The sequence below is a fragment of the Nomascus leucogenys genome, chromosome 12 (assembly GCF_006542625.1).
Source record: "Nomascus leucogenys isolate Asia chromosome 12, Asia_NLE_v1, whole genome shotgun sequence".
Classification (NCBI taxonomy): Eukaryota; Metazoa; Chordata; class Mammalia; order Primates; family Hylobatidae; genus Nomascus; species Nomascus leucogenys.
The window spans coordinates 32,301,747-32,328,426 of record NC_044392.1 but is presented as its reverse complement, the minus strand read 5'-3'; the positions used below and the strand labels follow the sequence as shown (position 1 = coordinate 32,328,426).

Below are 26,680 nucleotides of genomic sequence, written 5' to 3'. Positions count from 1 at the left end.
ACAGTACCTTGAATAAGGCATCCAGTGGACTAGAGATCAACAGGCATTTTAATCTTAATATTTTACACTGATGTGCTTTTTTTTTTTTTTTTTTTTGAGACAGTCTCTCTATCCCACGCAGGAGTGCAGTGGTATGGTATCAACACACTGCAACCTCTGCCTCCCAGGTTCAAGCGATTCTCTCAGCCTCCCAAATAGCTGGGCTAATTTTTGTATTTTTTCTAGAGATGGGGTTTCACCATGTTGGCCAGGCTGGTCTCGACCTCCTGCCCTCAGGTGACCCACCCGCCTTGGCCTCCCAAAGTGCTGAGATTCCATGAGCCACCGCGCTCAGTCTGATGTGCTTTTTAAAAATGACAATTCCAATTTTGTAGGCTGCATTTAAAAATACAGTAAGAATAAGGCTGAGCAAGGTGGCTCATGCCTGTAATCCCGATAATTTGGGAGACGAAGGTGGGAGGATTGCTTGAGGTCAGGAGTTCAAGACCAGCCTGGGCAACATAGGGAGACCCCCCATCTCTACAAAATAACAATTCACTGGGTGTGTTGGTAACCGCCTGTGATTTCCAGCTACTTGGGAGGCTGAGGCAGGAAGACTGCTTGAGCCCACGAGTTCAAGGCTGTAGTGAGCTGTGGTTGTGCCACTGCACTCCAGCCTAGGAACCCTCTTTAAAATAAAAATTTAAAAAGATGAGCATTTAACCATTGTATTGGCAGGTGGCTGAGTCCATCACATACCATTTATATAATTAAATGTTCACATGACACCAGAATCTGTTTTGCAACAAAAGGCAAAAATAAGACATGATCCCTGCTCTGAAGGCTTCCAATCTGAAAGGTAATAAGACACAGGCAATGAAACTATAGGGCTATAAAACTATATTTTAAAAAAATTTTTGGCCTGGCGCAGTGACTCACGCCTGTAATCCCAGCACTTTGGGAGGCCGATGCGGGCGGATCACGAGGTCAGGAGATCGAGATCATCCTGGCTAACACCGTGAAACCCCATCTCTACTAAAAGTACAAAACATTAGCTGGGCATGGTGGCAGGCGCCTGTAGTCCCAGCTACTCAGGAGGCTGAGGCAGGAGAATGGCATGAACCCAGGAGGCGGAGCTTGCAGTGAGCCGAGATTGCCACTGCACTCCAGCCTGGGCAACAGTGCAAGACTCTGTCTCAAAAAAAAAAAATTTTTTTTGCATGAAAGATTTCCAGGACTTTGGTGATAAGCAGCGAAATCAGTGCCTTAAGTAGATTTTGAAATGGTATATTAAAACATGGTACTCATTTGGATACTGTAAGAAAATACTGATTAGGTTTCTGGGATATAATGGACAAATGATTCTCAACTCATGGCAAGAAGATTCCTCCCTGGGTATTAGAATAATTTGAGGTGGAACAAAGAGGCTATGAAGTTTCAGAACAAGTTGGTATTTTCTGCTCTTGCTTTAATTTCCTTTATTTTAAAAATTCAGTTAACATCAAAGAGAGAGTCTTTTTTTTTTTAAGGAAGAATGCTTTAAAAAGACATAAGAGCAGTGCCAACATGAAAACAAAACAAAACAAAACAAAAAACAGTGCAATGGGGTGCCAAAAAAAGGGGGGGAAAATCTGAAATAAGGGGGAAGAGTCAAAGGTAAAAATCACAAAGCAATGGAATAATTAACAAGATAACAAAAGGTTAACTAGGCAAGTTAGACCAGGGGAAGACTTAATATGAAATTTGTCCTAGGATAAATTATTAAAATATTTAAAGATATAATCTAAAGCTCCTACTGAAATAGAAGATAAATTTAAAACAATTTTGATTAAAAAGAGAAAATATACTGTAAAATATTTTTTTAATAAAAATAATTTTATAATCTATACAGAATTGAATAAAAAGTACAAATTATTTTCACTTATTTGCAAAACTGCATACAGTACAACTTGCACATTGGGTTCAGCATTCTACAAATATGGCCACATACCAAGATGTGAACATATTCTTGTCTTATATATAAAAGAAAAGGCTCAGGTTGTATGCCACAAACTTTGAATTAAATTCTAGGGAAATATTGCTTTGGTAACGTGAACAATTTGTACCACATTCCATTAAAAAAAGATTTAATAAAATCCCTCAAACAGCACTTTTCTACTTGTTTCGGAGTACACAATTCCCAAATTAGCACAAACAAAACAAAGCAAAAAAAAAAAAAACAGACAGAATATAAAATGGAGGTTGCTACTTTTATGATATTACTTCCCTTTCCCTTCCTTAGCTAGTGTTCTTTTCCTTTCCCTTAATAGTAAAGGATGGTGAATAGAAAATGACCTATTCTTATCCCCATCCATTTGCTTCTAGGATTCCTGCTTAAACCAAATGAGTATGTCAACTTTGCAATCTTGACACACTGTTATTAACACTGTTCAGCTGTGTCATTCTAAAAAAGTTAATACTCCAGTTAAAAGCACCTATCTAGATTCTTTTCAAGATAAGGCAACAAAGTCAGCTTTAAAATAGTTTTCATGTCTGACATATACTAGCAGCCCCTTGGTAGACTGATTTCAGAATTAAATGCATATAGAACATTTTTTCAAGTAACTTGGTAATGAAATCACTAGCAATTTTAAGCAAATATTCAAGATGACCTACCTTTAGAAACAAAGGCAGATTTAAGGTAAAAAATGCAGGAATCATGTCTATCCTAGTTCCTGTCCCATTGAAATAACTGAAAAGAGGCTCAGTTTATGAAAAAGGCCTTGGACTAATGCAATTCCTATTGACATCTTTACTTGGATAAGAAAAACAAATTAATATAAAAACTACAAATAGGGATGAAATTATTAAAAAAAGATTTTTCATTTTATTTTGGAAATAAAAGGGAATGCAAATACAAATGGCCTAGTTACATCTTTAGCCCATATATGAACTTTTAATCTTGGAATTAATAGTCCTTCATATTGAAGATTTAAAGACAAGCAAGCCTACCTTAAGCTTTCTTAAGTCTCTTCATTTAGCAGGCTTCAAAACTTGCCTTATTTTCTAACTAAATGAGCTTCTCTGGGAAGCATATGAATAATGCAAAAACGTACATCTAAAATTTTACACAAATACATAATCGTCACAATGGGAACCAAGAACATTCATATGATGAATTTTTTTAAAATAACTTAAAATTAGAAATGATACATACACCTTAAAATACAGAACATTAAACCAGAATATTGCCAGTGATAGAATAACTATGTAGAAAGACCAATGCACATGAGTAACACAGAAATAAGAATTAAATTGAATAAAGGCAGATGCTGTTAGAACATATTTCCATCCATCATGACTTGCAACATTTTGTGGCCTCTGTGAAGCCCTGGTCCCACCAGGCCAAGCATCTGGCTAAGGAGATAGACATATGCGACCTATAAAACACCAAACTCACTTGCTAATAAAGTATACAACACCATGTGCTGCTTTGATTGCTCTTGACTGGTTTTTAAAATCAAGTTCACTTTTGAATCAGAAAAAAAGTCATCTTTAAATTAGCTCTCATAAATAATCCATGAAATAAACTTTACTTCTGGCTCCTCTGAATGTTATTCCCGGAACACAAGGTATAAGTGAAGTGGCTGTTGTGAAGTCAAGAAATGCACATTCATAAATATATGTCTACACTTTAAAAAATCAAATACATCCAGGCAGTTGCTGTGCAGAGTTCTTGCTATAAGAAGAAGCCCTTCAGCAGTGTATTATGAAGTGGTTACTTGAGAACTTGATTCTGGATCTTCCAGCTTTCTACATTTCTTCATAACACTGACTGCACCACTGGCCAGGAAAACCACAGCGATGAGTGCAAAATAACTGGCATAGATCAAAAACTAGAAGGGGGAAAAGCAGTTTATTGAATTATCAATGACAAAAGGATTACTCTATAATAAAGTATATTCAGAATTTGTCCATAAAGCCTCAAAAAATATTGCATACTTACACCATGTGCCAGACCCTGAAGACGCAAAGCAGCATCACAGCATGGTGGTACTAAATAAAGCCTGACTGCCTGAGTGTGAATCCTGACGTCATCCCTTACAAGCTGCGTGAACTTGATTGAGATACTTCATCTCTGAGCCCTTCTTCACTTACAAAATGGAACTCATAATAGTTCTCACTTTACAGCATTGTTGGTACCAATCAGTGAGATCATAAATGCTTATTAGCACAATGCTAATGCTATTAGTATTACTTTTATTGTCGTTGCTGTTATTGTTATAATTCAGTCCTGGTCTCTGCCTTCAAGCTGATAGGTGGGTACAAATAGGCCAAATTCTGAAGATCAAGAACTTCTCTATTTTTCCCCAGAAGAGGGCAGCAGCAGGTCAACTATATTCCATTATGGGATTACTTAATATAAGAATTCTTCCCTAAGACAATTTTTTTTTTAAGTTCTGGGGTACATGTGCAGAACGCGCAGATTTGTTATGTAGGTATACGTGTGCCGTGGTGGTTTGCTGCACCTATCAACCCATCATCTAGGTTTTAAGTCCCGCATGCATTAGGTATTTGTCCTAATGCTCTCCCTCCCCTTGCCCCCCACCCCCCGACAGGCCCCAATGTGTGTTGTTCCCCTCCCCATGTCCATGTCTTCTCATTGTTCAACACCGACTTATGAGTGAGAACATGCAGTGTTTGGTTTTCTGTTCCTGTGTTAGTTTGCAGAGGATGATGCCCTAAGCCAAATTTTAATGTGACTATATGGTTTATTAACATCATCATCATCATCTTAAAATAACATATTAAATACTTACAAACTGGTTCAAAAGTACAATGAGAGTATGGCCTTAAATCGCTGAGCCAGTTTCTTTCAATGTTGGCTACACTTCTGCAGGAAGCCATTAATCAATCATGGCAGTTAGGGTTTCAGCACCATCCATAAAATCTTATTATTCCACGTGTTTAAATCCACCATTTCTATAAGAATCTGCTGACAAATTTCCACTTCCAATGACAGCCATGTTTCCCTCAACCGTAATAGTCCTGGGAACTATCCCTTATACAGGGAGGATGGCAAGCACTTAAGTTTCTCTCCTACTTTCCGACCTGAAATAAGTTTTGGGGTTAGATGTTGGTTTAACTCCAAGCTCTGGAACACTGTTAGTGACGGTATGGACAAGTCACTTAACATCTCTCAGACTCATCTTCTTCATGTCTAATACAGCAACCCTGCAAATCCTATATAAAGCACTTGACACATAGAGGCACTCAATGCACATTGTCTATTATTACTATTTCTCTCTTAGATCGCTTTAGTAAAAACAAAGTTAATTACGGCTAATATGTTGGGAAGAAATCATTTGGGTTGGGATGGGGGTGGGAGTAAGTACTTCTTGATTGATTCAGTTGCCCATTTTGCCAAAGTACAAAACAAGATGTACTTAAAACTCACAGTGCATGAAGGCATATACAACTATACAATTCCTGAACGTAAAAAGTATTCACATTGTTGTTGGGTGTTGGTGCAAGTTTCTCACTAGGTCATATGTTACAAATCATAATGCTGTTCATCAACAGCAAGGCATTACCGTGGTATTTGGGTGAGGGGTGTTTTAAATAAAGAAGGGAGGAGACTTAAAGAGTTGTGAGATGAAGCAGGGAATCTCAAACATGGGATACAGTATTCCAAGCGTAGATTTAAGTATAGAGGGAAATAATGGATGAGGAAGCAGGTGGTCTTGGCCCGTAAGGAATCAATATTACCTCTCAGCTGAAACAGCCCCACTGGGCTGATGAGTTACACTCAGGAATGTTCTAAGACCTGACAATCCCAACACCCTCCAAGGAGAAAAGAACTAAGGATAGGGGAGAAGATGTTGAATGAAGGAAGGAGGGTATGCTTTTACTTTACATCTGCTCCCTATTGTTTGAATTTGTTTTCATTAAGCATACATATACTTCTGTCACCCTGATCAAGTCACACATACTACCTTCAATGCCAAAGGAGAGATCTTACCTGAGTGGTAATTTCTAATCCAAGGCCACTGGCATCTACCACAATTAGAGTGAGCAGCGTCTGCAGTGCCAGGGCAATGAAGGTATTTACACCAAATACTAGGGCATAGCGTTCCATGCTGAGGTTTGCAGCAATTTGAAAACTTAAAAAATAAAATAAAATAAAAGAGTGAATAAATAAGAATTACTTCCGGAGTACTTATAATATTTATTCTAAATAAAAGTAAATATTTATCTTTAAACATGCAGAGTCCTTCTTTCTACTGCCAATTGCCTTTCCAACCAAATGAAAACATTTTACAACTAAGTGATATAAATCTCATGCAAACATCTGAAAACAGTAGGAACATACAAACATGGGAATAAACAAAACTGCCTAAATGCTTCCTCAGGAGAAAAACTGATAACGCACCTATAATACAATGCTTCCTCCCATTTGCCTCATTTAACTAGAAACTTTAATATTTTGGTTTGTAAAGAAACCAAAAAATTTATCCTGTTACAGTTTTTCCTAAGGCTTCTATGAGCCAAAATACATACGTTGCTATCGTGATGAGTAACATGTAGATGATTCTGAAGACAACATAGGATGCATAGCACACCCAAATGTTACCCACAGTGTCCATGATATACACTGCAGCAGCAATCAGGAGAGAAAAGAGAGATAATGTCATTTCTCCCCAAGTTGACCAGGATATTTTTATATAACCAACTGCAAACACAGCAACAGCACCTACAGAACGAACAAAAAAAAATCCAGTTATTTTGCTACACAAATGCTATTGCAATAAATTAAAAACTCAGCTTAGATTATTAAATTTTAAAATATGCAAACTTATAAATAGGATAGCTCAAGATTATGGAGGGCCTTGAAAAATTTCTGAACTTGATGGAATCAATAAAATGGAGCCACTGAGATGACCGACTGAATTAGGAGAGGTGGCAATGAGATGAAAATGCAGGACAAAGACACAGGGACATTGCTAAGGAAAAAAAAAATGCTGCAGCTGAAGCAGAGGCAAGAGTCAAAAAGAACCACAGCTTCTAATTTGGCATCATGGCAGGATGAGTCATCTCTCCTTCAAACCAAGGAGCAGCCTAGAACATGGCAAAGGGGCTTCTCTGCCTTTTGGTAAAACAGTGATGATGATAAGGATAGCTAAAATCTATGAAGTGTTTTCTGAGGACCAAGACAGATAATAAGTGTTTACAGAAATCATATAACACCATCCAACAACCTCAGGAGGTAGGTCAACAAATTAGAAATGAACAATAGAGTAAGATGGTCAAATACACAGGCTCTGAAGCCATCCTGCCTAGTTCAAATCTTGACTTTACTACTTACCATCTATATGACCTTGAGCAAGTTATTAACCTACCAGTCCCAAGTTTCCATTGCAAAATGGGGATAAATTCTACCCATCTCAGGAATTTTGTGAGGATTGAGTTAATGTATATAATGTCCTTAGAACAGCACATTTAACATCCAACAAATATTAGATACTATTGTTATAAACTATTGTATATTGCTATTCAAAATTTCACATCAAGTGACAAAACTACCCAGTAAATACAGAGATAATGGAAACTTGGATAAACAATCTTGAAAATTGTTATATTAGGTTTCCCCAAAGCTTATAAAAAAATTCCAGTTTGTTAGTCATAGTCCTGCTCCACTTGAGTACTTCTAAGTTGTCCTCCTAAATTATAAAATCGAGCTCAAAATAAGTAAATCATTTTTTGAGGCTATTTCAAATTTGGGAGGGGTGAGTAAATCTGATTATGGCTGGCTTAACTACCAGAGGAATCCCTTCCCCACCACCACCCTCTATTATCCTGCATTGCTTACCCAGTAAGGTTGAAACGGCCTCCACACCACCATTATAGATAGCAGCATAGCGAGAAGGCATCACTTTCTCCCACAGGCCCTGTGTGTAGTTCACAACTTGAAAATAGCCACAGGTAGAGAGGGCCCACCACACAGACCAGCAGAGAAGAGGGCGAGAGGAGTAGCACATCAGGAAATCATTCCATAGTACTTTCAATACAAGGAGACGGTCTGGCTTGGGTTCCTACATAGCAAAAGGGAACAATGCTGAAACTCTGATGAAGGCAATTATATAGAAAGCAATTTACAGGCCCAATTACTCACCTAACAGACTTTTTTCTTGTGAAAACTAACTGCTTACTTCATAAACTTATTAACAATTACATTTATCTCCTCTGGCGAAAAATATGTTCTCATAGGATTTTTGCTTTAAATGCGCTATAGCATTAACACAGCTGTATGTAATCAACCCAGCAAAAGATGTACTGTTTACAAAATGATGATGATGAAAAGAGACTGCAGGCTTCAGCCAATGGGAGTCTATAATCTACATCTCCCATAGACTGGCAAACAACATAACAAGAATAATAATAAGCAACAGACTAGCAAACCTAATAAATCACTATTCAGTTAAGGCCTCCTATCCTTATAATTGACAGATTGATCCAACAGTTAAGATAGAAGAATTGGAAAGAAGTAGACCAAAATATTAGCAGTTCTCTCTAGGTGGTGGGTTCTTAGTGATTTAAATTTTCTTCCTTAAACTTTTTATATTACTTAATATTTAAACAATGAGAAATAGTACTATAATAAAGTAATAAATAAAGCTACTGGGCTTATAATTGAGTGAAGCAAGACATTACTGAACTAGGCACTATCCCAAGAACTGAATATGAGATGTCAGACACTCTGTGAGATATCTCTGATTTCAACTGTATGAAAGGACTAATCCACCAAAGGTTACTGTAATCCCTGGGCCTTGCTCAGAACATGGAAGGCCGGGTGTAGTGGCTCACGTCTATAATCTCAGCGCTTTAGGAGGCCAAGACAGAAGGATTGCTTGAGCCCAGGAGTTCGAGACCAGCCTGGGCAAGAAAGTGAGATCCTATCTCTACCAAAAAAAGAACACAGAAAATTTTACTTTTGTGGCTAACATGGAAAGGCAAAATGAGAGCCATGGAAAGATGAGTATGATATACCATTGAGTAAAATAACAGCAAGTTACAAGACTACATGTAGATCACAATTTCATTTACTATAAAATGTATACGTACATATGTATATATGAAAAGAGATGTTTGAAAAGAAGTTCACTAATCTTTGGGTGGTAGTAGTTAGGTGATTTTTTATTTTTTATATAGCTTTCTGTAACATTTAATTAAAAAAATAGGTAGATGCCAGGCATAGTGGCTCACACCTGGAATCATCACACTTCAGAAGGCCGTGGCAGGAGAACTGCTTGAACCCAGAAGTTCAAGATCAAGCTGGGCAACATAGTAAGGTCCCATCTCCACACACACATACACAGACACACATACATACACACACACACACACACACAATTTAATTAGCTGGGTGTGGTGGTGTACACATGTAGTCCGTGCTACTCACGAGACTGAGGTGGGAGGATCACTTGAACCTAGAAGATCAAGGCTGCAGTGAGCCGTGATCACGCCACTGCACTCCAGCCTGGGCGACAGAGAGAGATTCTGTCTCAAAAAACAAAAAAAAATGTGTGTGTGTGTATATATATATATATATATATATATATATATACACACACACACACACACCATATATATCATTTTTATAAAATTAATACAAATATTTTCTCCTCTTATATACAGTAACGGTGACCATCAACATTAGTTAAATAAAGGCCATTTTCTCCCTCAGAGGCTAGAAAACCTCACTGGACTGAGAATCCGAGTTTCATCGTTCTTTTACCTTCTCATACTGTCCCCAAAGCAACCCCAGTGTGGTGCTTCCTTCTTTGTGCTGTTTAGCCCAGAGGGGGATATCCTTCAAGTACCATTACTACAGCCCCTTTCCAAAATTCAGGGAGGAGTACTGAGGTTAACCAAGATAACTCAGAGAAAGAATTACTGACACTTGAAAATTCTACTTGATGAATTTGCATATGATAACCACCTAGAAGTACAAAATACTGCTGTTACAAGATTGACTTATTGGCACTGTATATGAGAGCAAACCTTGTGAATTTAAACAAATCACAAGACAATTGTTAATCATATATAACGTGAATTTGCTAAGAGTGAGTGAACGGTACCAAGCATATTTTCATAAGTCTTTATTCCAGATCCACCAGTTTTATCGAACTACATCAGAATTTTGCTATTTAGCTTCAGTTGCTTAACCAATACAACTTGGAAAACAACTGTGATATCTAAAACTTTCAAGGATGCTGGAAGGATTATAAGAGAAGAAAGTATATTCCTGGAAGAATGGAACTATTAAAAGGATTCACAAGTTTCTATTAGAAATCCTACCATAAACTGATAAGAAACTCTTAGTTTTCTCATCTGGAAAATGAAAATGATAACAATAAAACCTATCCCCAAGAGATTATACAGAGTTAAACTAGATAATGCATGTATTTATTATAGAGGTGCTCAATTAATGTTATTTTTATTGCATAGCTTAAAAAGTCATGGCATACATAAAATAATGCCCAGTATAATGCATTTGAGAACTTTAGATCTATTACATAATAATGAATTCTGCACACAGAAGTTAATAACTACTCAATCTATTATCTGGCCATGCCAAAAAGAAAAGATGGCAGGTCCTGTTTATAAAATCGGCATCTCTTGCTATAATCTGCAGGCTTCCTTCCATGCTGTTTTCTAGGCTTCAAATGTTACGCTTATATTAATCACACTTTATAAAGAAGCATTTGACATATTACCTTTTATGTTTCTTGTTAATTACATCTACAAACAAAGGTTTATTTCTATTACATCAAAACTCCGAGCTGCTCATAGTTAATCATGCAAGCTCTAATTTAATAAGTGGCCTTCACTGTGTTCCATGGAGCTTTAAGAGTTTCATGTGGGATGAATAACAGGCTCAAGTACATAAAATTATCAGACCTGCATTCCTGTTTCAATCAGAAAAGCTCAATTTTTATTTACTTATCATAACAGGCATCTAGTTTCGGATTTCATTTGAACATAAGATTTTGACGCTGTTTTATAAATTTAAAAATCTTTAACAATTACCTCCCTCTATCAGGGAATGGAAGTCCCTACTGTAGTGGTGGTTTTTGGAGTCAACTAGATATGGGTGGAAATTTTTTTTTTTTTTTTTGAGACAGAGTCTCTGTTGCCCAGGCTAGAGTACAGTGGCACTATCTCAGCTCACTGCAACCTCTGCCTCCTGGGTTAAAGCAACTCTCCTGCCTCAGCCTCCCAAGTAGCTGGGATTACAGGCATGTACCACCACGCCCAGCTAGTTTTGTATTTTTTTTTTTAGCAGACGTGGTATTTCACTATGTTGGCAAGGCTCGTCTCGAACTCCTGACCTCAAGTGATCTGCCAGCCTTGCCCACCCAAAGTGCTGGGATTATAGGTATGAGTCACCGTGCTCGGCCTGAGTTGGAAATTTTTAAAGTGCCACTTCCTATGTGCCTTTGCGCAAGTCAGTTAACTAAATTTAGTTTACTCTTCTGTAAAATGAGCAAATATCTACATTATTGAGTTTTAACAAGAATCAAATAATATACTGACTCTAAAGTTCTTAGCACAGTATCTGAAACCCAGGTCAAAATAAATGGGAGGTGTGATAATAATGATGATGATGATGATGAAGACGACTAGGGGTGATTAATTCAAAGAGAAAAGGAAAGATTGCCCTATTTACAACCTCACAAATACATGACTATCTACCATAAAAGTACAAAGCTGTTCCGGATTATTCATGTGTAATGATAATGATAATAGTAATAACAGCAATTACCATTTATTAGAAACCTACTATGTAAACTCATTTGAAAGCTTTAAATACTCAAAATAACCCTATAAGGTAGATATGTACATAAGGAAACTAAATCTCACAGAATCAAGTAACTTGCCCAAGTATTAGAACTAGGGTTTGGACTTCATTTTCTTCAAAACTCACTACACCCTGCTGCTAGAAATGACATTATTTAATACCAAAGTAGAAGCATTAATTTCACTGCTGTCATTGTTTATAGACCTTAGACATGCAGACACAGAAAGAACACTTACTAGTAGTAAAAGATATCAAACTACAAATAAAAGCATGGCTATATTAAAAGAATCATTTACTAGGTATTAATTACATGTCAGAACCTATGCTAAAGAAGTGGTTTAATTTATGTCATTTCTAATAGATGAAGAACTCAAAATAAATCAGGTTCACCAATCAGCCAACTACATAATGAATCCAGCTCTGCTTGTGAAAGAAAGTCACCAGCTTTGGTTCTTCTTTCTGCAAGGTCAGCACCCTTTGCCCCAGTGCAATAGACTCTCTTTAAAAATAACTCACAAATACTCTAAGGTAACTTGTAGAGTGAGCTATCACTTAGACTCCTCCTACTTCATTTTCTCTTTCTATAAAAATCAAGATAAAACCACCTACCTACCTACTCTTCAATAATTACCACAATTATAATTTATGGTTTAATTATAGGTCTTGTTAACTTAAAATAGCTCTGTGATCCCTAATATCCATATTCTGAATTTCCTTCAAGCTTGCCAAAGAAAAACGGCAGCATTTTAGGGCCAGTCAGTGCCAATACCAAGCAGAACTGCCCATCTGGTATGGTATCAGTAGCAGACCCTAGGATATCAGGGAACTGACTTGAATCCTAATTCTGAAAACAGTGTAACTGACCTGATGGTTCTGACACTGTTACCCTAGTTAAAAGACTTCACGGAGAAAGGTTTAGAGAGAACTGGATCTCATATACACTTTAAAATTATGTTCAAGAGTATATTTGTACAATTCTGCATAAGTTGCTAATCTCTGATCCTAATCCTTATCTCTAAAAGGACAGTCTTGATGAAATCTAATCTCTTTTTAAAATGCTCTGATTTTTCTATGACTTGTGATTAGAGTCATTTCTAACTCTAAAATTCTACAATTCTTCAGTATATAAAATACTGACACACTGTGTATCTATAAACAAGTATTTCAAGTTAATCTAGAACAGAGTTTTTAAAACTATAGGTCACCACCCATAAGTTGGTAATAAAATTGATTTAGAGGACAGTGAACTGAATTTAAAAAAAATAAAAGAATGTATCAGAATAAAATACTGTTGTAAAACTTGTTTCTGTTATATATAAAATATATACATACCTATGTATGTACAGGTTTTCTATGTAAAATGTGTTTCCTATGTTTCTTATTTATATTAAAAAAAGTTTGAAACTGTCTATGAAAATCTTTAGAACTATAGTCAATATGTTACTATCTAAAATATAAATACACATATTATATGTATATCTGTTAATTTTAGCTAAAGCCACTGTAACACATTCAAAACAGATAAAGAAGGGTCTTTATTTTTTTTCCACTTCGTAAAATCTATGAAATAATTATACACGTCCTTTCCTCCCCCATCAGCCCTCTGTTGACTCTCCAATATCACCTAACAAACTATGAAAAAATCAGCATTTCATTGCCACTTAATCCTTGGTCATTCTGACAAAAACTGCTCACAGGTGCCCTGGTAATCAAGGTGAGTTTCATGATGAGGGTTGCCCAGGCTCTACAAGTCTACCCAGGCTTTTTGGGATGATAACCTAAATTTCAAGTAGTAATTTGAGAGCTGAAGAATGGGGATAGAGAAAAGAGAGTAATTTTCAATGAGGACATTAGATGCCACATTTAAACAATTCAGTTAACTCTCAGTAGAGAATGAAAGACTTTATTCATAATGGTTCTTTATTATCAGCCAGCCTACAAAGCTTATGGAGCTCAGTCCGACTGAGGCCACCTACAAAGCTGGAATGTTAATAGGCTTATTTCCAAACATGTCCCAGGAAAACTAAGACTACAGTGTGGCTGGAATTAACTTTGTTCCTCACAGCTTATAACCTAATAGAAAGAAAAAACAACTTGTATATTAAAAAAAAAAAAAAAAAAAAAAAAGGGTGGGTGTCTAGGGAAAGGTATTCATCTTCCTGGCTAGACAGAACAGATGGATAAATTATTTTAATGTCATACCTCTCTCTTCCAAGAGACAGCTTCATAACACACTTTTAATATTTATTCCATCACCACCTCAAACTGTCCTCTTGTGATCTCTTCATCTGTATTATTCATTACTACTTCACTTCAGCAAATTGTCATTTGAAAAATAAAGAACAGATATCCCTTCTAGCACAGAAGACGAAAATAACTTCTTACCCTTAAATACTGTGGGCTTCATGACTGGGTGCGGTGGCTAACGCCTGTAATCCCAGCACTTTGGTAGGCTGAGGCGGGTGGACTGCTTGAGGTCAGGAGTTCGAGACCAGCCTGGCCCACATGATGAAACCCCGTCTCTACTAAAATAGAAAAATTAGCTGGGCGTGGTGGCGAGCGCCCGTAATCCCAGCTACTAGGGAGAGGCTGAGGCAGGAGAACTGCTTGAACTCTGGGGGCAGAGGTTGTAGAGGATTGAGATCGCACCACTGTTCTCCAGCCTCGGCAACAGAGCAAGACTCCATCTCAATAATAATAATAATAATTTGGGCTTCAATTCAGAAACTAGAAGTAGATATTTAATCATTTATTAGAATCATTTCATCTTCTCATTTAGCAAAAATTTTCTGAGTGCTTTATTTATATGCCAAACACTCAAAAGATGAAGACATATCCCTTGCAATCCAAGACATCTCCGACATGAACAATATAATGCTGTATCAGTCTGACTTTGGAGGTCATGCACTCCAGGAAGAAATAAATGCGCCATCCCTAATATAAATAAACCATAGCTTGAATGAATGAAGGAATGAATAAAGCAATAAACCAACTCAGGATAAAACATGAATCCAAATAAATACAAGATCTACCAAGAGGGAGTTTGCTGTTTTTTTCACCACTGGTCCAGCCCCCATAGTAGCAATTACAAGATATTGAAGGCTGAGCTTACCGGTTCCTCCACGGGAGGCTCCTCCATATTTAGAGGGATTTTTGACTCAATGTCCTCCCAGCCAGGAAGGTGGTTAGAAGCTGGGGTGTCAGTAACAATGCCACCATTTTGCACCTTGATGCCATTCACTCTCTGGCAGGTAGAAGGAATGTGGTGAAAGAAGAGGCTCTTCTGTGGCATAGGTAAAAACCAGGCCACAGCAAAAGCCACTGAAACACAGGTAAGAGAGATGACATTCAGGCTGAACAGTGACCAGCCTGCCACCGAGACAAGGATTTGCCCAAGGACAGAGCCCACTGTAAAGCCTACCAAAGTGGCACTTCGACAGTAACTTGTGACTTTCTGGTACATGCCCAGGTCTACCACACTGTAGATATAAGAGTAATAGGCAATTTCAGTGGCCGTGGCGATGCCATAAAAAAATTCTAGAAATTGAATGGCCAACAGTCCCTGGGCATAGAGCAGCATAAACCATGTAACAATAAGGCTGAGCCCCTGCAGTAGAACAACAGGTTTATAACGGAGGTAGTCTGTGGCAAGGAACACAGGAAACAGTAGCACCAGGTAAGAGTAAGTCCATACTGGATAAATTTCATTGAAGACCTGGTAGAAAGAGAAAAAAAAAAAAAAAAACCATTAGTGATGAAAGGACCCGGAATACTCATAAAGAATTTATTCTTAAAAAACAACCTACAAATACCTCAAAGATCTCATCCTTATCAATCAAAGAAACCTTGACAACAACAGTTCATATAATTGTTTGAAAATATCTTTTCTCTTTTTTTTTTGGTTTAAGATGGAGTCTCGCTCTGCGCCCAGGCTGGAATGCAGTGGTACGATCTTGACTCACTGCAACCTCCGCCTCCCAGGTTCAAGTGATTCTCCTGCCTCAGCCTCCCGAATAGCTGAGATTACAGGCACCCACCATCACACCCAGCTAATTTGTGTATTTTTAGTAGAGGTGGGATTTCACCATGTTGGCCAGGTTGGTCTCAAACTCCTGACCTCAAATGAAGAGCCTCCCAAAGTGCTAGGATTACAGGGGTGAGCCACCTCGCCCAGCCTGAAATATCCTTTCCTATCCCCAACACCATCATCTTTTTCCTAATAAATTCTTCCCATTAATCAAGACCTAGTTCAAAGACTTCCTTATTCAGAAAGACTTTGCGGAAGCCAAAAGTACTTGTATTACAACATTCAAACCCTTTTGGTTTTTTTTTTGGTTTTGTTTTTTTGTTTTTTTTTGAGACAGGGTCTCCCTCTGTCACCTAGGCTGGAGTGCAGTGGCAGAATCATGGTTCACTGCAACCTCCGCCTCAGGTGAGGCTCAGGTGATTCTTCCACCTCCGCCTCCCCAGTAGCTGGGACTACAGGCCTATACTACCACGCCCAGCTAATTTTTTTTTATTTTTTTATTTTTATTTATTTTTTTTTTTGGTAGAGATAGGGTTTCACCATGTTACCCAGGCTGGGCTCAAACTCCTGGGCTCAAAGCAATCCACCAGCCTCAGCCTCCCAAAGTGCTGGGATTACAGACATGTGAGCCATCTTGCCTAGCCTCAAACTCTCCTGATACTGATCTATATGCATCAGTTTCCCCAATTAATTCATAATACTGGCTCTTCACCATGGCTGCATCTCCTAAGAAGCTTTTAAAAATTTGTTAGCCAAGCGTGGTGGCATGTGCCTATGGCTGCTACTCAGGAGGCTGAGGTGGGAGAATTGCTTGAGCCCAGGAGTTTGGGGCTGCAGTGACTTATGATCACACCACTACACTCCAGCCTGTATGACAGAGCAAGACTCTGTCTCTTAAAAAAAAAAAAAAAAAAATGCCCAGCCACAGATATTTTCTAAAAACTTCCCAATAGATTTTTAAATGAGCCAGAGTTGAGAACAACTGCCTTATAGGCTTTTTAAGGATAGACCCCTACATTCACCTGTATAACCTGTCTAAAAGCCAGCATACTGTTTGGAAAATACTATTCAATAAATGCTTCAAAAACTGAATCACTGTCAATTCTTACTTCCAGACACAAGATAGGGAGCCTTTATCCTATTGTTTCATTAAGCTTCTCTGACTTTAAGTTTTGTTTCTTTGGGGGCAGAGGAACAAATAAAGATGGTCAATCGGTCCTACAGTCTTGACAGAATTAACTCTCTCTAGATGGCAGGATTATAGGCAACTTTTATGTCCTTCTTTTTGCTTGTTTTTAAATAGAAAAAAAAATACAAGTTTTTGCTGTTTTCTTTTTAATGTGTATTTTAAAATTGGGATATAGTAGAAATGATCTTTAAAATAAACTTTAAACCAGAAAGACCCCAGCAGGAATTTCAGTTCCATCACTTGCTGTGTGATTATAGACAACATTCTTTTAGTTCCCCTTAGCCTTAATCTCCATTATCAGTAAAGGGGGGTTGTTTGTTGCAAAAATTAAAGGAGACACAACATGTAAATTACTTACTCCACCTGATTTATTCACAAAGTCTGAAGACTAGAGGACAAGCTGACAAGGACATCTGGGGCAGTATGAATTAACTAAATTAATTGAGCTATCATTCCCATTCTTCCAATAACAATCACTGTAGGAGATTTTTCCTTCCTTTTGTCAGTGGCCTCAACTTTTAAGTGCTTTTTGCAAGGTAGTTTTGGTAAAAGGCTGAAGACTTTGTGATGGAGCAACCTAATCCCAGACTTTTACATTCTGAGACCAATAGTAACTTTCTTTTTATCTTTCCTGTACATCTCAGTTCACTCGTCTAATATAAGCTAAGATTCTAAGGTTTTAGAGAAACAATAAACAATTGTTGCAAAATCTCTTGCCAGTGCAGAGCACAGCTATAAAAGTAAAACATAATCCCCATTTTCTGAAATACATTCCAGACAAAAGCGATCTGTTTAATGGCCTCACCTTCATGAATTTTGGTCTAATTTGTGTTGGTAAATCAGTTAGCAAGCTCTACTTGATCAGGAAACTTTGTTGCACCTGACTATGTGCCTAAACGAATAATCAAGAACTGTAGAAATGATTCTTATTCAAAACTGTGGAAATTTTAGCTAATGAGGAACAAAGTGCCCTTAGCTGCATTAGATAACTCTAAGTAGAAAACCAAAGCAGGTAAGAGTAATCTTGAGATTTCACAGTTGTATTCTAATTAACAACTTGTCATTCCTTTCTGGCCTATACTTTTACAGATATTCTCTGTCAGCTTTCTTTTTTTTTTTTTTTTTTTGAGACGGAGTTTCACTCTTGTCACCCAGGCTGGAGTGCAATGGTGTGATCTCGGCTTACTGCAACCTCTGTCTCCTGGGTTCAAGCGATTCTCCTGCCTCAGCCTCCCGAGTAGCTGGAATTACAGGTGCCTGCCACCATGCCGGGCCAATTTTTTGTATTTCTGGGAGAGACAGGGTTTCAATATGTTGGCCAGGCTGGTCTCAAACTCCTGACCTCATGATCTGCCTGCCTCGGCCTCCCAAAGTGCTGTGAACCACCGTGCCCAGCCTGTCCATTTTCTAAAATTTGAAACCGCCTCCTCTGTTTGACTGTCACCTTCACAATTTCCCCAACATGGCACCAGGAAGTACTAGCATCAAACCTTTCCTTTAAAAATGTCCTCTACTGCTCCCTTCAATAGTTCATCTTCCTTTGTTTTGGGATTTTGGATGACCTCTTCACTCCAATAATATTGTCTGTGCTTAGACATGTTACATAACTTTTAACAATAGTTGTCCCAAAATGATTAACTGCTAAGTTTTCATTGTCTGAGTTTCATCCTTTAAATTATCAATTTAAAGTATCTTTACTCATGAGTCTAATTCTACTAATACAAAACTACAATTTAGATAATGGAGATGAAGCAGAGTAACACTGCCAGCCTTGCAATAACAACTAAAAACAAAAAGAAAGGCAAATAGAGGGGAGGGGGAAGACCACACAGGTTCTCTTTAACTTATTCTAAATAAGAAACCTGCATTTTCTCTTCTAAGAGACATCAACCCAGGATGAATGCCCCTCTCACACTATTATCAGCATCATAATAACAAACCTCTACTGCTGTGTTACACACCATGCTAAGCACTTTATCTAAATTCTCTCTATTTAATCCAAACCACAAACCTAAGGTAAATGCTTCTATCATCTCTATTTTACAAACAAGGAAACTTGGCCTTAAAGAAAGGTTAAGTGAATTGTCCCAAGTTATCACAGGATTGGCAGAAGAAGGATCTGAATTCATACATTCTGAATCCGCCACACTAAAATGCCTGGTTTCTTCAGTCAGAAAACTGCTATTAATCATCTACTATCTTCCAAGGTTAACTCTAATGCCTGCAGTAGCTTTTCCAATCTGCACTGAGGTGCTTTTACAGGGCATTCATGAAGAGATGAAGACTACAGTCTCCAGCACTTAACTAATGGGTCTCCAAAGCAGATCCTTTTCTCTTTCAGTGTTTCCAATGACAGCAAAAAATGCTTCCTTGATATTTTGAATCTTGAAGGGAAACATCCTACAGGCAAAAATGTACCAATTACAGACCCTTATTAATTGTCCATACTCCAACTTCTCACTTCAGTTAACATCTGCCATGTAAGCAAAGGGAATTGATTTTATTATGCCCAAGGTGCCTTTCACAACTCTTTGGATCAATGCTTGTGCTTTCTTGAGCTACAAAGTCAAGGGAAAACAGATGTTCATTTTTAAGTTCTAATTTAGATTTAGACTTTAAATTAGAATCAAGTTTCAATTAAACAACTAATAGGCAGTTATTTGCACAACACTGTTTTCAACCAGCATGGAGGTGACAAAAAGAATAAAATGGCCAGGCACAGTGGCTCATGCCTGTAATCCCAGCACTTTGGGAAGCCGAGGTGGGTAGATTACCTGAGGTCAGGCGTTCGAGACCAGCCTGGCCAACATGGCAAAACCCCGTCTCTACTAAAAATACAAAAAAAATTAGCCGGGCGTGGTGGCGCGTGCCTGTAGTCCCAGCTACTCGGCAGGCTGAGGAAGGAGAATCACTTGAATCTGGGAGGCAGAGGTTGCAGTGAGCCGAGATCATGCCATTGCACTCCAGCCTGGGCAACAAGAGCGAAACTCCATCTCAAAAAAAAAAAAAAAAAAAAATTATAAAATAAGGCTAGGCACTGTAGCTCATGCCTGTAATCCTAGCACTTTGGGAGGCCAAGTTGGACAGATCACTTGAGGCCAGGGGTTCAAAACCAGCCTGGCCAACATGGCAAAACCCCGACTCTACTAAAAATATAAAAAATTAGCTGGGTGTAGTGACACAAGCCTATAATCCTGGCTACTCAGGAAACTGAGGCATGAGAATCACTTAAACCTGGGAGGTAGACGTTGCAGTGAGCCGAGATCGCACCACTGCACTCCAGCCTGGGCAACAGAGCAAGACTGTCTCTAAATAAATAAACTGAGATCCTCAGCTCTCCAGGAGTATTGAACCTAGTGAGGAATATATAATATATGCAGTATTTATAATGGAAATAGGAAATACAGGGTTGTTTCTTCAAAATGGACCTTGAAGGATGAGAAACCTAAAGGCTAACAAGGATATCAACAGATATATATGGGAAGATTATTCCAAGAAGAGAATAAGTCTTTGAGTACATGTCAACAGATGACAGACTGTGGATATGCCGGACTTAAGACTATTAGATTAATATGAATGGAGCTTGGTTATGTGGAAGCGGTAAGGGGAAGAAGGTTTGGAGTAGGATATAAGGTTGTCAAGGAGGTAAAAACCAAACTTTGTGAGGCTCTGAATATTAGGCAAAATAGGTGGAATGTTTTAAAAAATCTAAGAAAGGTAGTAAATGTCTGTCAAAACACATGCTACAATGATGAAAGGATAAAAATTTTTAGAGATAAAGATCTGTTTTACTGAAAGTCTGGCCTTCAACTATTAACATACAGTCAAATTTTAGCCTGCTTAAAACTTATAAACTGGTATCTGTTTTAAAGTTAATGCTTTTCCTGAAATCTAAGAAAAAAACCTTTGAGAGTAGAGAGAAGAAATCTTTTTCTCCTCTCCTTTTATTTTAGGATTTAGTTAACAATAGCTCTATTCAAACCAACTTGGCCCTTCTGCAGTCTTCTAAGAGCAAACACAAACTTTAATACAAATGTCGCTGAATATGACTTAGCATTAGCTTTGCTTAAAAATCATGTAATATTTTTTATTTAACTGTCCATGGCAAAAAGCAAGCATTCAGTAAGTAATAAGTTGTTCTATTTATTTCAATTATTAGTTATACAACAAACGTAGGGTTTGCCACAAGGTAAGCAGAGGAGAATCAGCCATGATTTGGTGGTCCTCTGAGAAGACACTCCTTCCCCAGACTACTAGATTTCTCTTCAAATCCCACCCTTTTCCTCAACTAATTTGCAATAAGAGAAGTACACTTATGTTTTTGTTACCCAATCAGCAAATAGTTACTACGCCTGGCAACTCTGCTTTATTTCTGTGCCCCCTGAACATACTTCACTCACCTTGAAAAGCTTTCTGATAGGACAGAGCACATGATCTTGGTAGCACATCACACAGCAACCTTCTACCCAGAGCACATGACAGAACAGATCAGCTTTCAAATATTAACACTGGGAACATGTTTCTCTCCCTGTGTTTCACTATCAGGAAAGGCGCACAAACTGTGCAGATCACATGGCAGTTCACATGAAACTTTAATGGTCAGCTGTTCACAGCAGTATCAATTCTGCCTCAGTGGCTACACCTCAGATTCAGTGGTTGTTTTGGGTCTCCAGAATCATACTTTCTCAAATCGGTGCAGTAATTTTCTTGTAAAATCATTCTGTTCACAAAAGTTGGCCGTTTTGACATTATTGCTTTAAATCAGTATTAAAACTCAAATAGGTTATGAATAACTGTTACGGTCGCTTATGTACTGATCCACAAGACTGAGCAACGGCCCAGCCACTCCATCCCACAACGGGCAGGTCACTAGGGTAATTTAAGGCCAGGCAAAAAGTCAGTGATACTTACTAGAAGTGAACAAATGTCAGACTCTCAAGTGAAACCCTCAATACAGAAGTCAATACTGATTCTTAATTCCCTCTCAAGTGCCCTTTAAAATGACGGAGCACTGCAACAAACAAACTGCAAACAACAAACTATGAGTAATTATATCCCGCCAGTGTGCAAATGATTCCGGTAGTGCCATCTCTTGTTCTGACCTGTTATGCAGGGTTACTGAGTTGCTACTCAAAAGAAGTGACTGACTACTATCCACATAGAGAAGAGTAAGGTTTAAATGGGAGGAGTATTTTACAGCACCTGGGGCAAGGAGGCAGGGTGGAAGGAACAGGTGTAGGAAAAAAGAAACAGCTCTCAAGTGGCCCCTCGGCTGATAGTAGGAAAAAGAACATGAGACCTCAGCTTTCATCCTTTGTTGTATTCCAGGAAGAGGGTATTGAATTGACTTTATCTCGGTTTTGTGGAAGTACTTTGGGTTTAATTTCTTTCTCAGTTTATATATTGTCTTTCTTCTGCAAAAATCAAGTGCTTGTTTTGACCATGCACTTAAATAGGTCAGCACATTTCTAAAGTATACTATGCGCTTCTGAAGTACTTTACTTGTAAGCCCTCATCTAGGGAAAATCAATCTGCAAGAAACTCTTGATGATGGACTACGTGCTCTCAATTACCCTGAACATCGCAGAAGCCTTCAAAGACACCACCTTGTATCTGAGAAGCAAAACTAACATCTGTGAAGCAACAATTCACAATACAAGAAAAACTATAATTAAGAGTCAATTATGTTACGCCATCTACCTTTATCCCTGGAGGTTCGTCTTAAGGTAGAGAGGGGCACGATATCCTTGGACACAACCTCACCCAATTAAAAATCAAGACAAATTAAGATGTTCTGTCCTGTCCTTACTTGATTAAGCCCATCCATCCTGCCAAATGCAAACAAAGTAAGGTATGGACAGGAAGCAGGTGAAGCAGGTAGAGGGAAGATCCTTTCAGAAAAGCAGTGGTTGCCTACTTTCAGTCAATGAATATTTACTAAGCCATGTCCAAAGTACACTTTGCTGTTTTCATTTCTTTGTCAAAATATTGCCCCCTCGCCCCCAGCAGGAACTGCTGGACCAGTCTGGGCAGTCACGCTAAGCCACATTACAACACGATCAGCATACTGCCTGACGCACAAGGCACGGGGCCTCTGGACGAGTGTTCTGAGCCCTTCGCAGGAGACTCGCCCTACATAGCCGAAGAAAACAGAAAATCATGAACACAAAGAAGAGCACCAAGCCGACCTCCAACTGGAAAAATCAGAAATCTCTGCCGAGAATGGCTCGAGCGCTTTTCTCAGTCCTCTCTTCCTCCGCCGCCCACCCGCAGGCCGATCGCCCGCCCTTCCCGCGCCCCGCGTCCGCCGCGCGTACCTCCCGCTCGGTCAGGTTCTTGTCCGGCCCCAGCAGGTACGGGGTCAGGAAGGGCTCGGACGGCCTGAGGCTGGCGAAGAAGCCGTAGGCGCAGAGCAGCGCGGTGGGCAAGAACCAGCACTCGCGAGGGACCCGAGCCGTCCGCAGGAGGACAGTGGCCGCCGCCGCCGCCGCCCGCCGAGACACCGGGCCGGGCACATCCATCCGGTGCGCGAGGGGAGGGGACCCGGCCCGGCCCCTTCCTTTTCCTCCTCCGCCAACTGGAGTGAGGGTCAGGCACTTGTAACCGCGAGTGACGCCTCCTCCCTCTAAGGCCAGGACGTTCTGGACTCGCCGCGGCCTCCAGCTACAGGACCCCCAGCTTTACCCTCTAGGGTCGCCGCCCGATCGCCCAGCTTTAGGGAGACCCGTCCTAAGGCCCACCCTCTGCCACCGCCTCCACACCGGGAACCAATCACAGCGGACGCCGGGAATACTTGGCTTCTCTCCCATTGGTTGTGGGTCACACGACGTGACCTGGGGCGGCGGCAGCACGCCAGGCCTCTGACGTCCCAGGGCTCAAGCGCGGAGGACATGTGGAACTCCAGTCCAAAAGCGGCGGCTTGCGGCGGAGCTCTCTTTAGTCAGGCGGCCAGCTAGCGTTCGTGTCACACCTGCTATCGGCTCCGCTCATCTGTCGGGAATGCGTCCTATGGGCCTAGTCCTCCCCTGGAAGAAACGCGCTGTTCTCCCCAACCACCGGTTATCATTCTTATTCACTGTCTCTCAATGTGCATTCACGTTCTGCTCCTGAGAGACTTAGTGACTGAGGCCAGGCAAAGATTTCACCTTGGGGAGGGGGAATGTTAAACCTTTCCTCCAGCAGCTTTCGTGTTTTAAATTGTATTCATCCGCCATGGAAAGACATCAGAAGCCCAGGATCTAAGAGACAGACTGAAATGAAGAAAGTAGATAATATTGTGAGAATAATGAACAAGCTGGTCACTGAACAGCGGAACCGTAATGGAGTCCCAATTAAAGGGTTTTAACTTTATTTCGTCACTTTTTGCAAGCATGATACAAAGAAAACAAACACCTAACTACGCTACGGTTTATAGTTAAAAGGAAGGTGGAAGATCCTGAGTCATTACAGCAATCACGAAACATGATGGATTTCTTCATTGAAAAACAAAAAAAAGTCTTGGCATAGTTTTCAAGGGCAGAGCATGACAAGACTCTCCAGTGCTTTCTTCATCCCCCTCTCTGCCTTTTTCTGCCTGACTCACAGCCTGGCTCAGTCCTAATCTTTCTACTGCAAAGATGCAGCATTTAAAGCAATTTTTCCTGTGCAGTATTTGTAGAATGATAGATCCCGCCAGAAGCTCTTGGAAACATTTTGGAACTATCTTGCTTTTCTGTATGTTATGATCCATCTAGCACAGTTTTCCTCCTGTGGTAGCAAATGACACTTTTTTTCAAGCATCATCAGCAGCAATGAGTCTACCAGGTGGAATAAGATACTAGTAAAGGGAAAGATTTGTTTCTAAGACTGCACAAATGAATGCACCCAAATCTGTGAGTTGATTAATCTGTGAAGAAATACAATTGGCAGTATTTACATATCTCAATGAGTCTCAAAGTGTGGTCAAGGAAGCCCTGGGGATCCTTGGGACCCTTTCAGAGGTTCCACGAGTTCAAAACTATTTTCATAACCATGCTGCCTTTATTTCCTTTTCCACTCCAGAGGCTATATAATGTCTGATGACATCATCACTTTATAGGATGGGAGAATACGTGCTTGTACATTCTTGTGTTTGTAAGACTTTCCAGGTTTATTACCATATGGCAATTATCAATAGGTATAACCCACAAAACCCAACAGATTTTTGGGGCATCTCAGTAACAAGGGTCCTAAGACCAAAATGTTTGAGGACTGCTAATCGATATTATTCAATTATCTAGTCCCCTAAACTCCAACCCTTCTTATCAGGACAGAGAGAAAACAGGTGGTCTTCTTGACAATTGCTTTGTATTTACATTCAGTGCATTAGTAGAAGAGAAGAAAGAAAGAGAGAGCAAGCCAGAGAGGCCTCAGAGAGAGAAGCCTACTTATTAAAAACAGCTTTCTGGCTGGTCATGGTGGCTCACTCCTGTAATCCCAGCACTTTAGGAGGCCGAGGCGGGCGGATCACTTGAGGTCAGGAGTCTCAGACCAGACTGGCCAACATGGTGAAAACACGTCTCTACTAAAAATGCAAAAATTAGCCGGGCATAGTAGCATGCACGCCTGTAAATACAGCTACTTGGGAGGCAGAGGCAGGAGAACTACTTGAACCCAGGAGGCAGAGGTTGCAGTGAGCGGAGAGCGAGACTCGCAAGTACTCGTCTCAAAAAACAAAACAACAATAACGAAAACAGCTTTCCATCTCTTCCCTGAGGCTTGGGGACCTGAACCATGTTAATCTGTAAATCACTGCTTCTGTAACTTTTCCTTGGTATAAATCACATAGGCAATGAGGCTGGGTATAAACAGTAATTGTCCTTGAATTGGGTAGATGTTTTCTTATTATTTTTGTCTAAGAGGTCATTGCGATAGACAATTCTAAGAATGATCCCCAGTGACGCTTGCCCTTGTATAACCCCCACCCATTTGAGTGTGAGGTGGAACCTATGAATTTGATGAGGCAATACTCCTGTTATTATGTTACATTTTATGACAGATGTGAGATTTTCCAGGTGGGCCCAATCTAATCACAAGAGCCCTTTAAAAGCAGAGACTTTCCTTCTGCGAATAGCAGAAGAGGAAGTCAGAGAGATTTGAAGGATGAGAAGAATTTGACGTGCTGCTGTTGGAGGAGGCTACATGCCAAGAAATGTGGGCATCCTATAGCAACTGAAACTGGCTCCTGGCTGACAGCCAGCAGAGAATCAGGATATCAGTCCCAGAATCATAAGGAACTGAATTCTGCTAAAAACCTAAATGAGCTTAGAACTGGGATTCTTTCGAGAAGAGCCCAGCCGGATCAGCGTCTTAATTTTGGCCTGCGAAACCGTAAGCAGAGAATCCACCCAAGCCCACCTGGATCTACAGAACTGTGAGCTAAGCTGATGTAATATTTTAAAGCTGCTAAATTTTTGTTCATTTGTTGTGCAGCAATAGGAATCTAACACAAAGGTAAATAGAATATATTTTTTAAATAGAGGCAATATTCACATAACATAAAATTAACCAGTGGCATTACTACATTCATAGTATTGTGAAAACATCACTTCTGTCTAATTCCAAGACATTTCACCACCCTACAGGAAACTGATACCCATTAAGCAGTCACTCCCTGTTCCCTCCT

At 39.5% G+C, this 26,680-nt stretch overlaps 1 protein-coding gene across 2 annotated transcripts; it reads right to left on the bottom strand.

Annotated features, from left to right (window-relative positions):
- Nucleotides 1-1,807: 1,807 nt before the first annotated feature.
- SLC19A2 (solute carrier family 19 member 2) lies at nt 1,808-23,785 on the bottom strand. 2 transcript variants are annotated; one of them, XM_003258843.3, is made up of 6 exons: nt 23,355-23,785; nt 14,934-15,536; nt 7,829-8,051; nt 6,520-6,712; nt 5,981-6,122; nt 1,808-3,854 (listed from the first exon to the last, which is right to left on the bottom strand). In XM_003258843.3, the coding sequence occupies exons 1-6, from the start codon at nt 23,556-23,558 to the stop codon at nt 3,726-3,728; spliced, it is 1,494 nt and encodes a 497-aa protein (XP_003258891.1). In that variant the 5' UTR covers nt 23,559-23,785; the 3' UTR covers nt 1,808-3,725. The 2 variants fall into 2 exon arrangements, with proteins under 2 accessions (XP_003258891.1, XP_030679863.1); XM_030824003.1 differs by having other exon boundaries at nt 1,824-3,854; nt 6,520-6,613; nt 23,355-23,749.
- Nucleotides 23,786-26,680: the final 2,895 nt, after the last annotated feature.

What these genes read in the sequence shown, in the direction of transcription:
- SLC19A2 (XM_003258843.3), bottom strand. Translation starts at nt 23,558, where the DNA reads ATGGATGTGCCCGGCCCGGTGTCTCGGCGGGCGGCGGCGGCGGCGGCC. An exon ending in AGAACCTGACCGAGCGGGAG is followed by an intron (nt 15,537 to 23,354) that starts GTACGCGCGGCG and finishes TCTTTCTACCAG; the next exon opens with GTCTTCAATGAAATTTATCC. An exon ending in AGCCTCCCGTGGAGGAACCG is followed by an intron (nt 8,052 to 14,933) that starts GTAAGCTCAGCC and finishes TTTGCTATGTAG; the next exon opens with GAACCCAAGCCAGACCGTCT.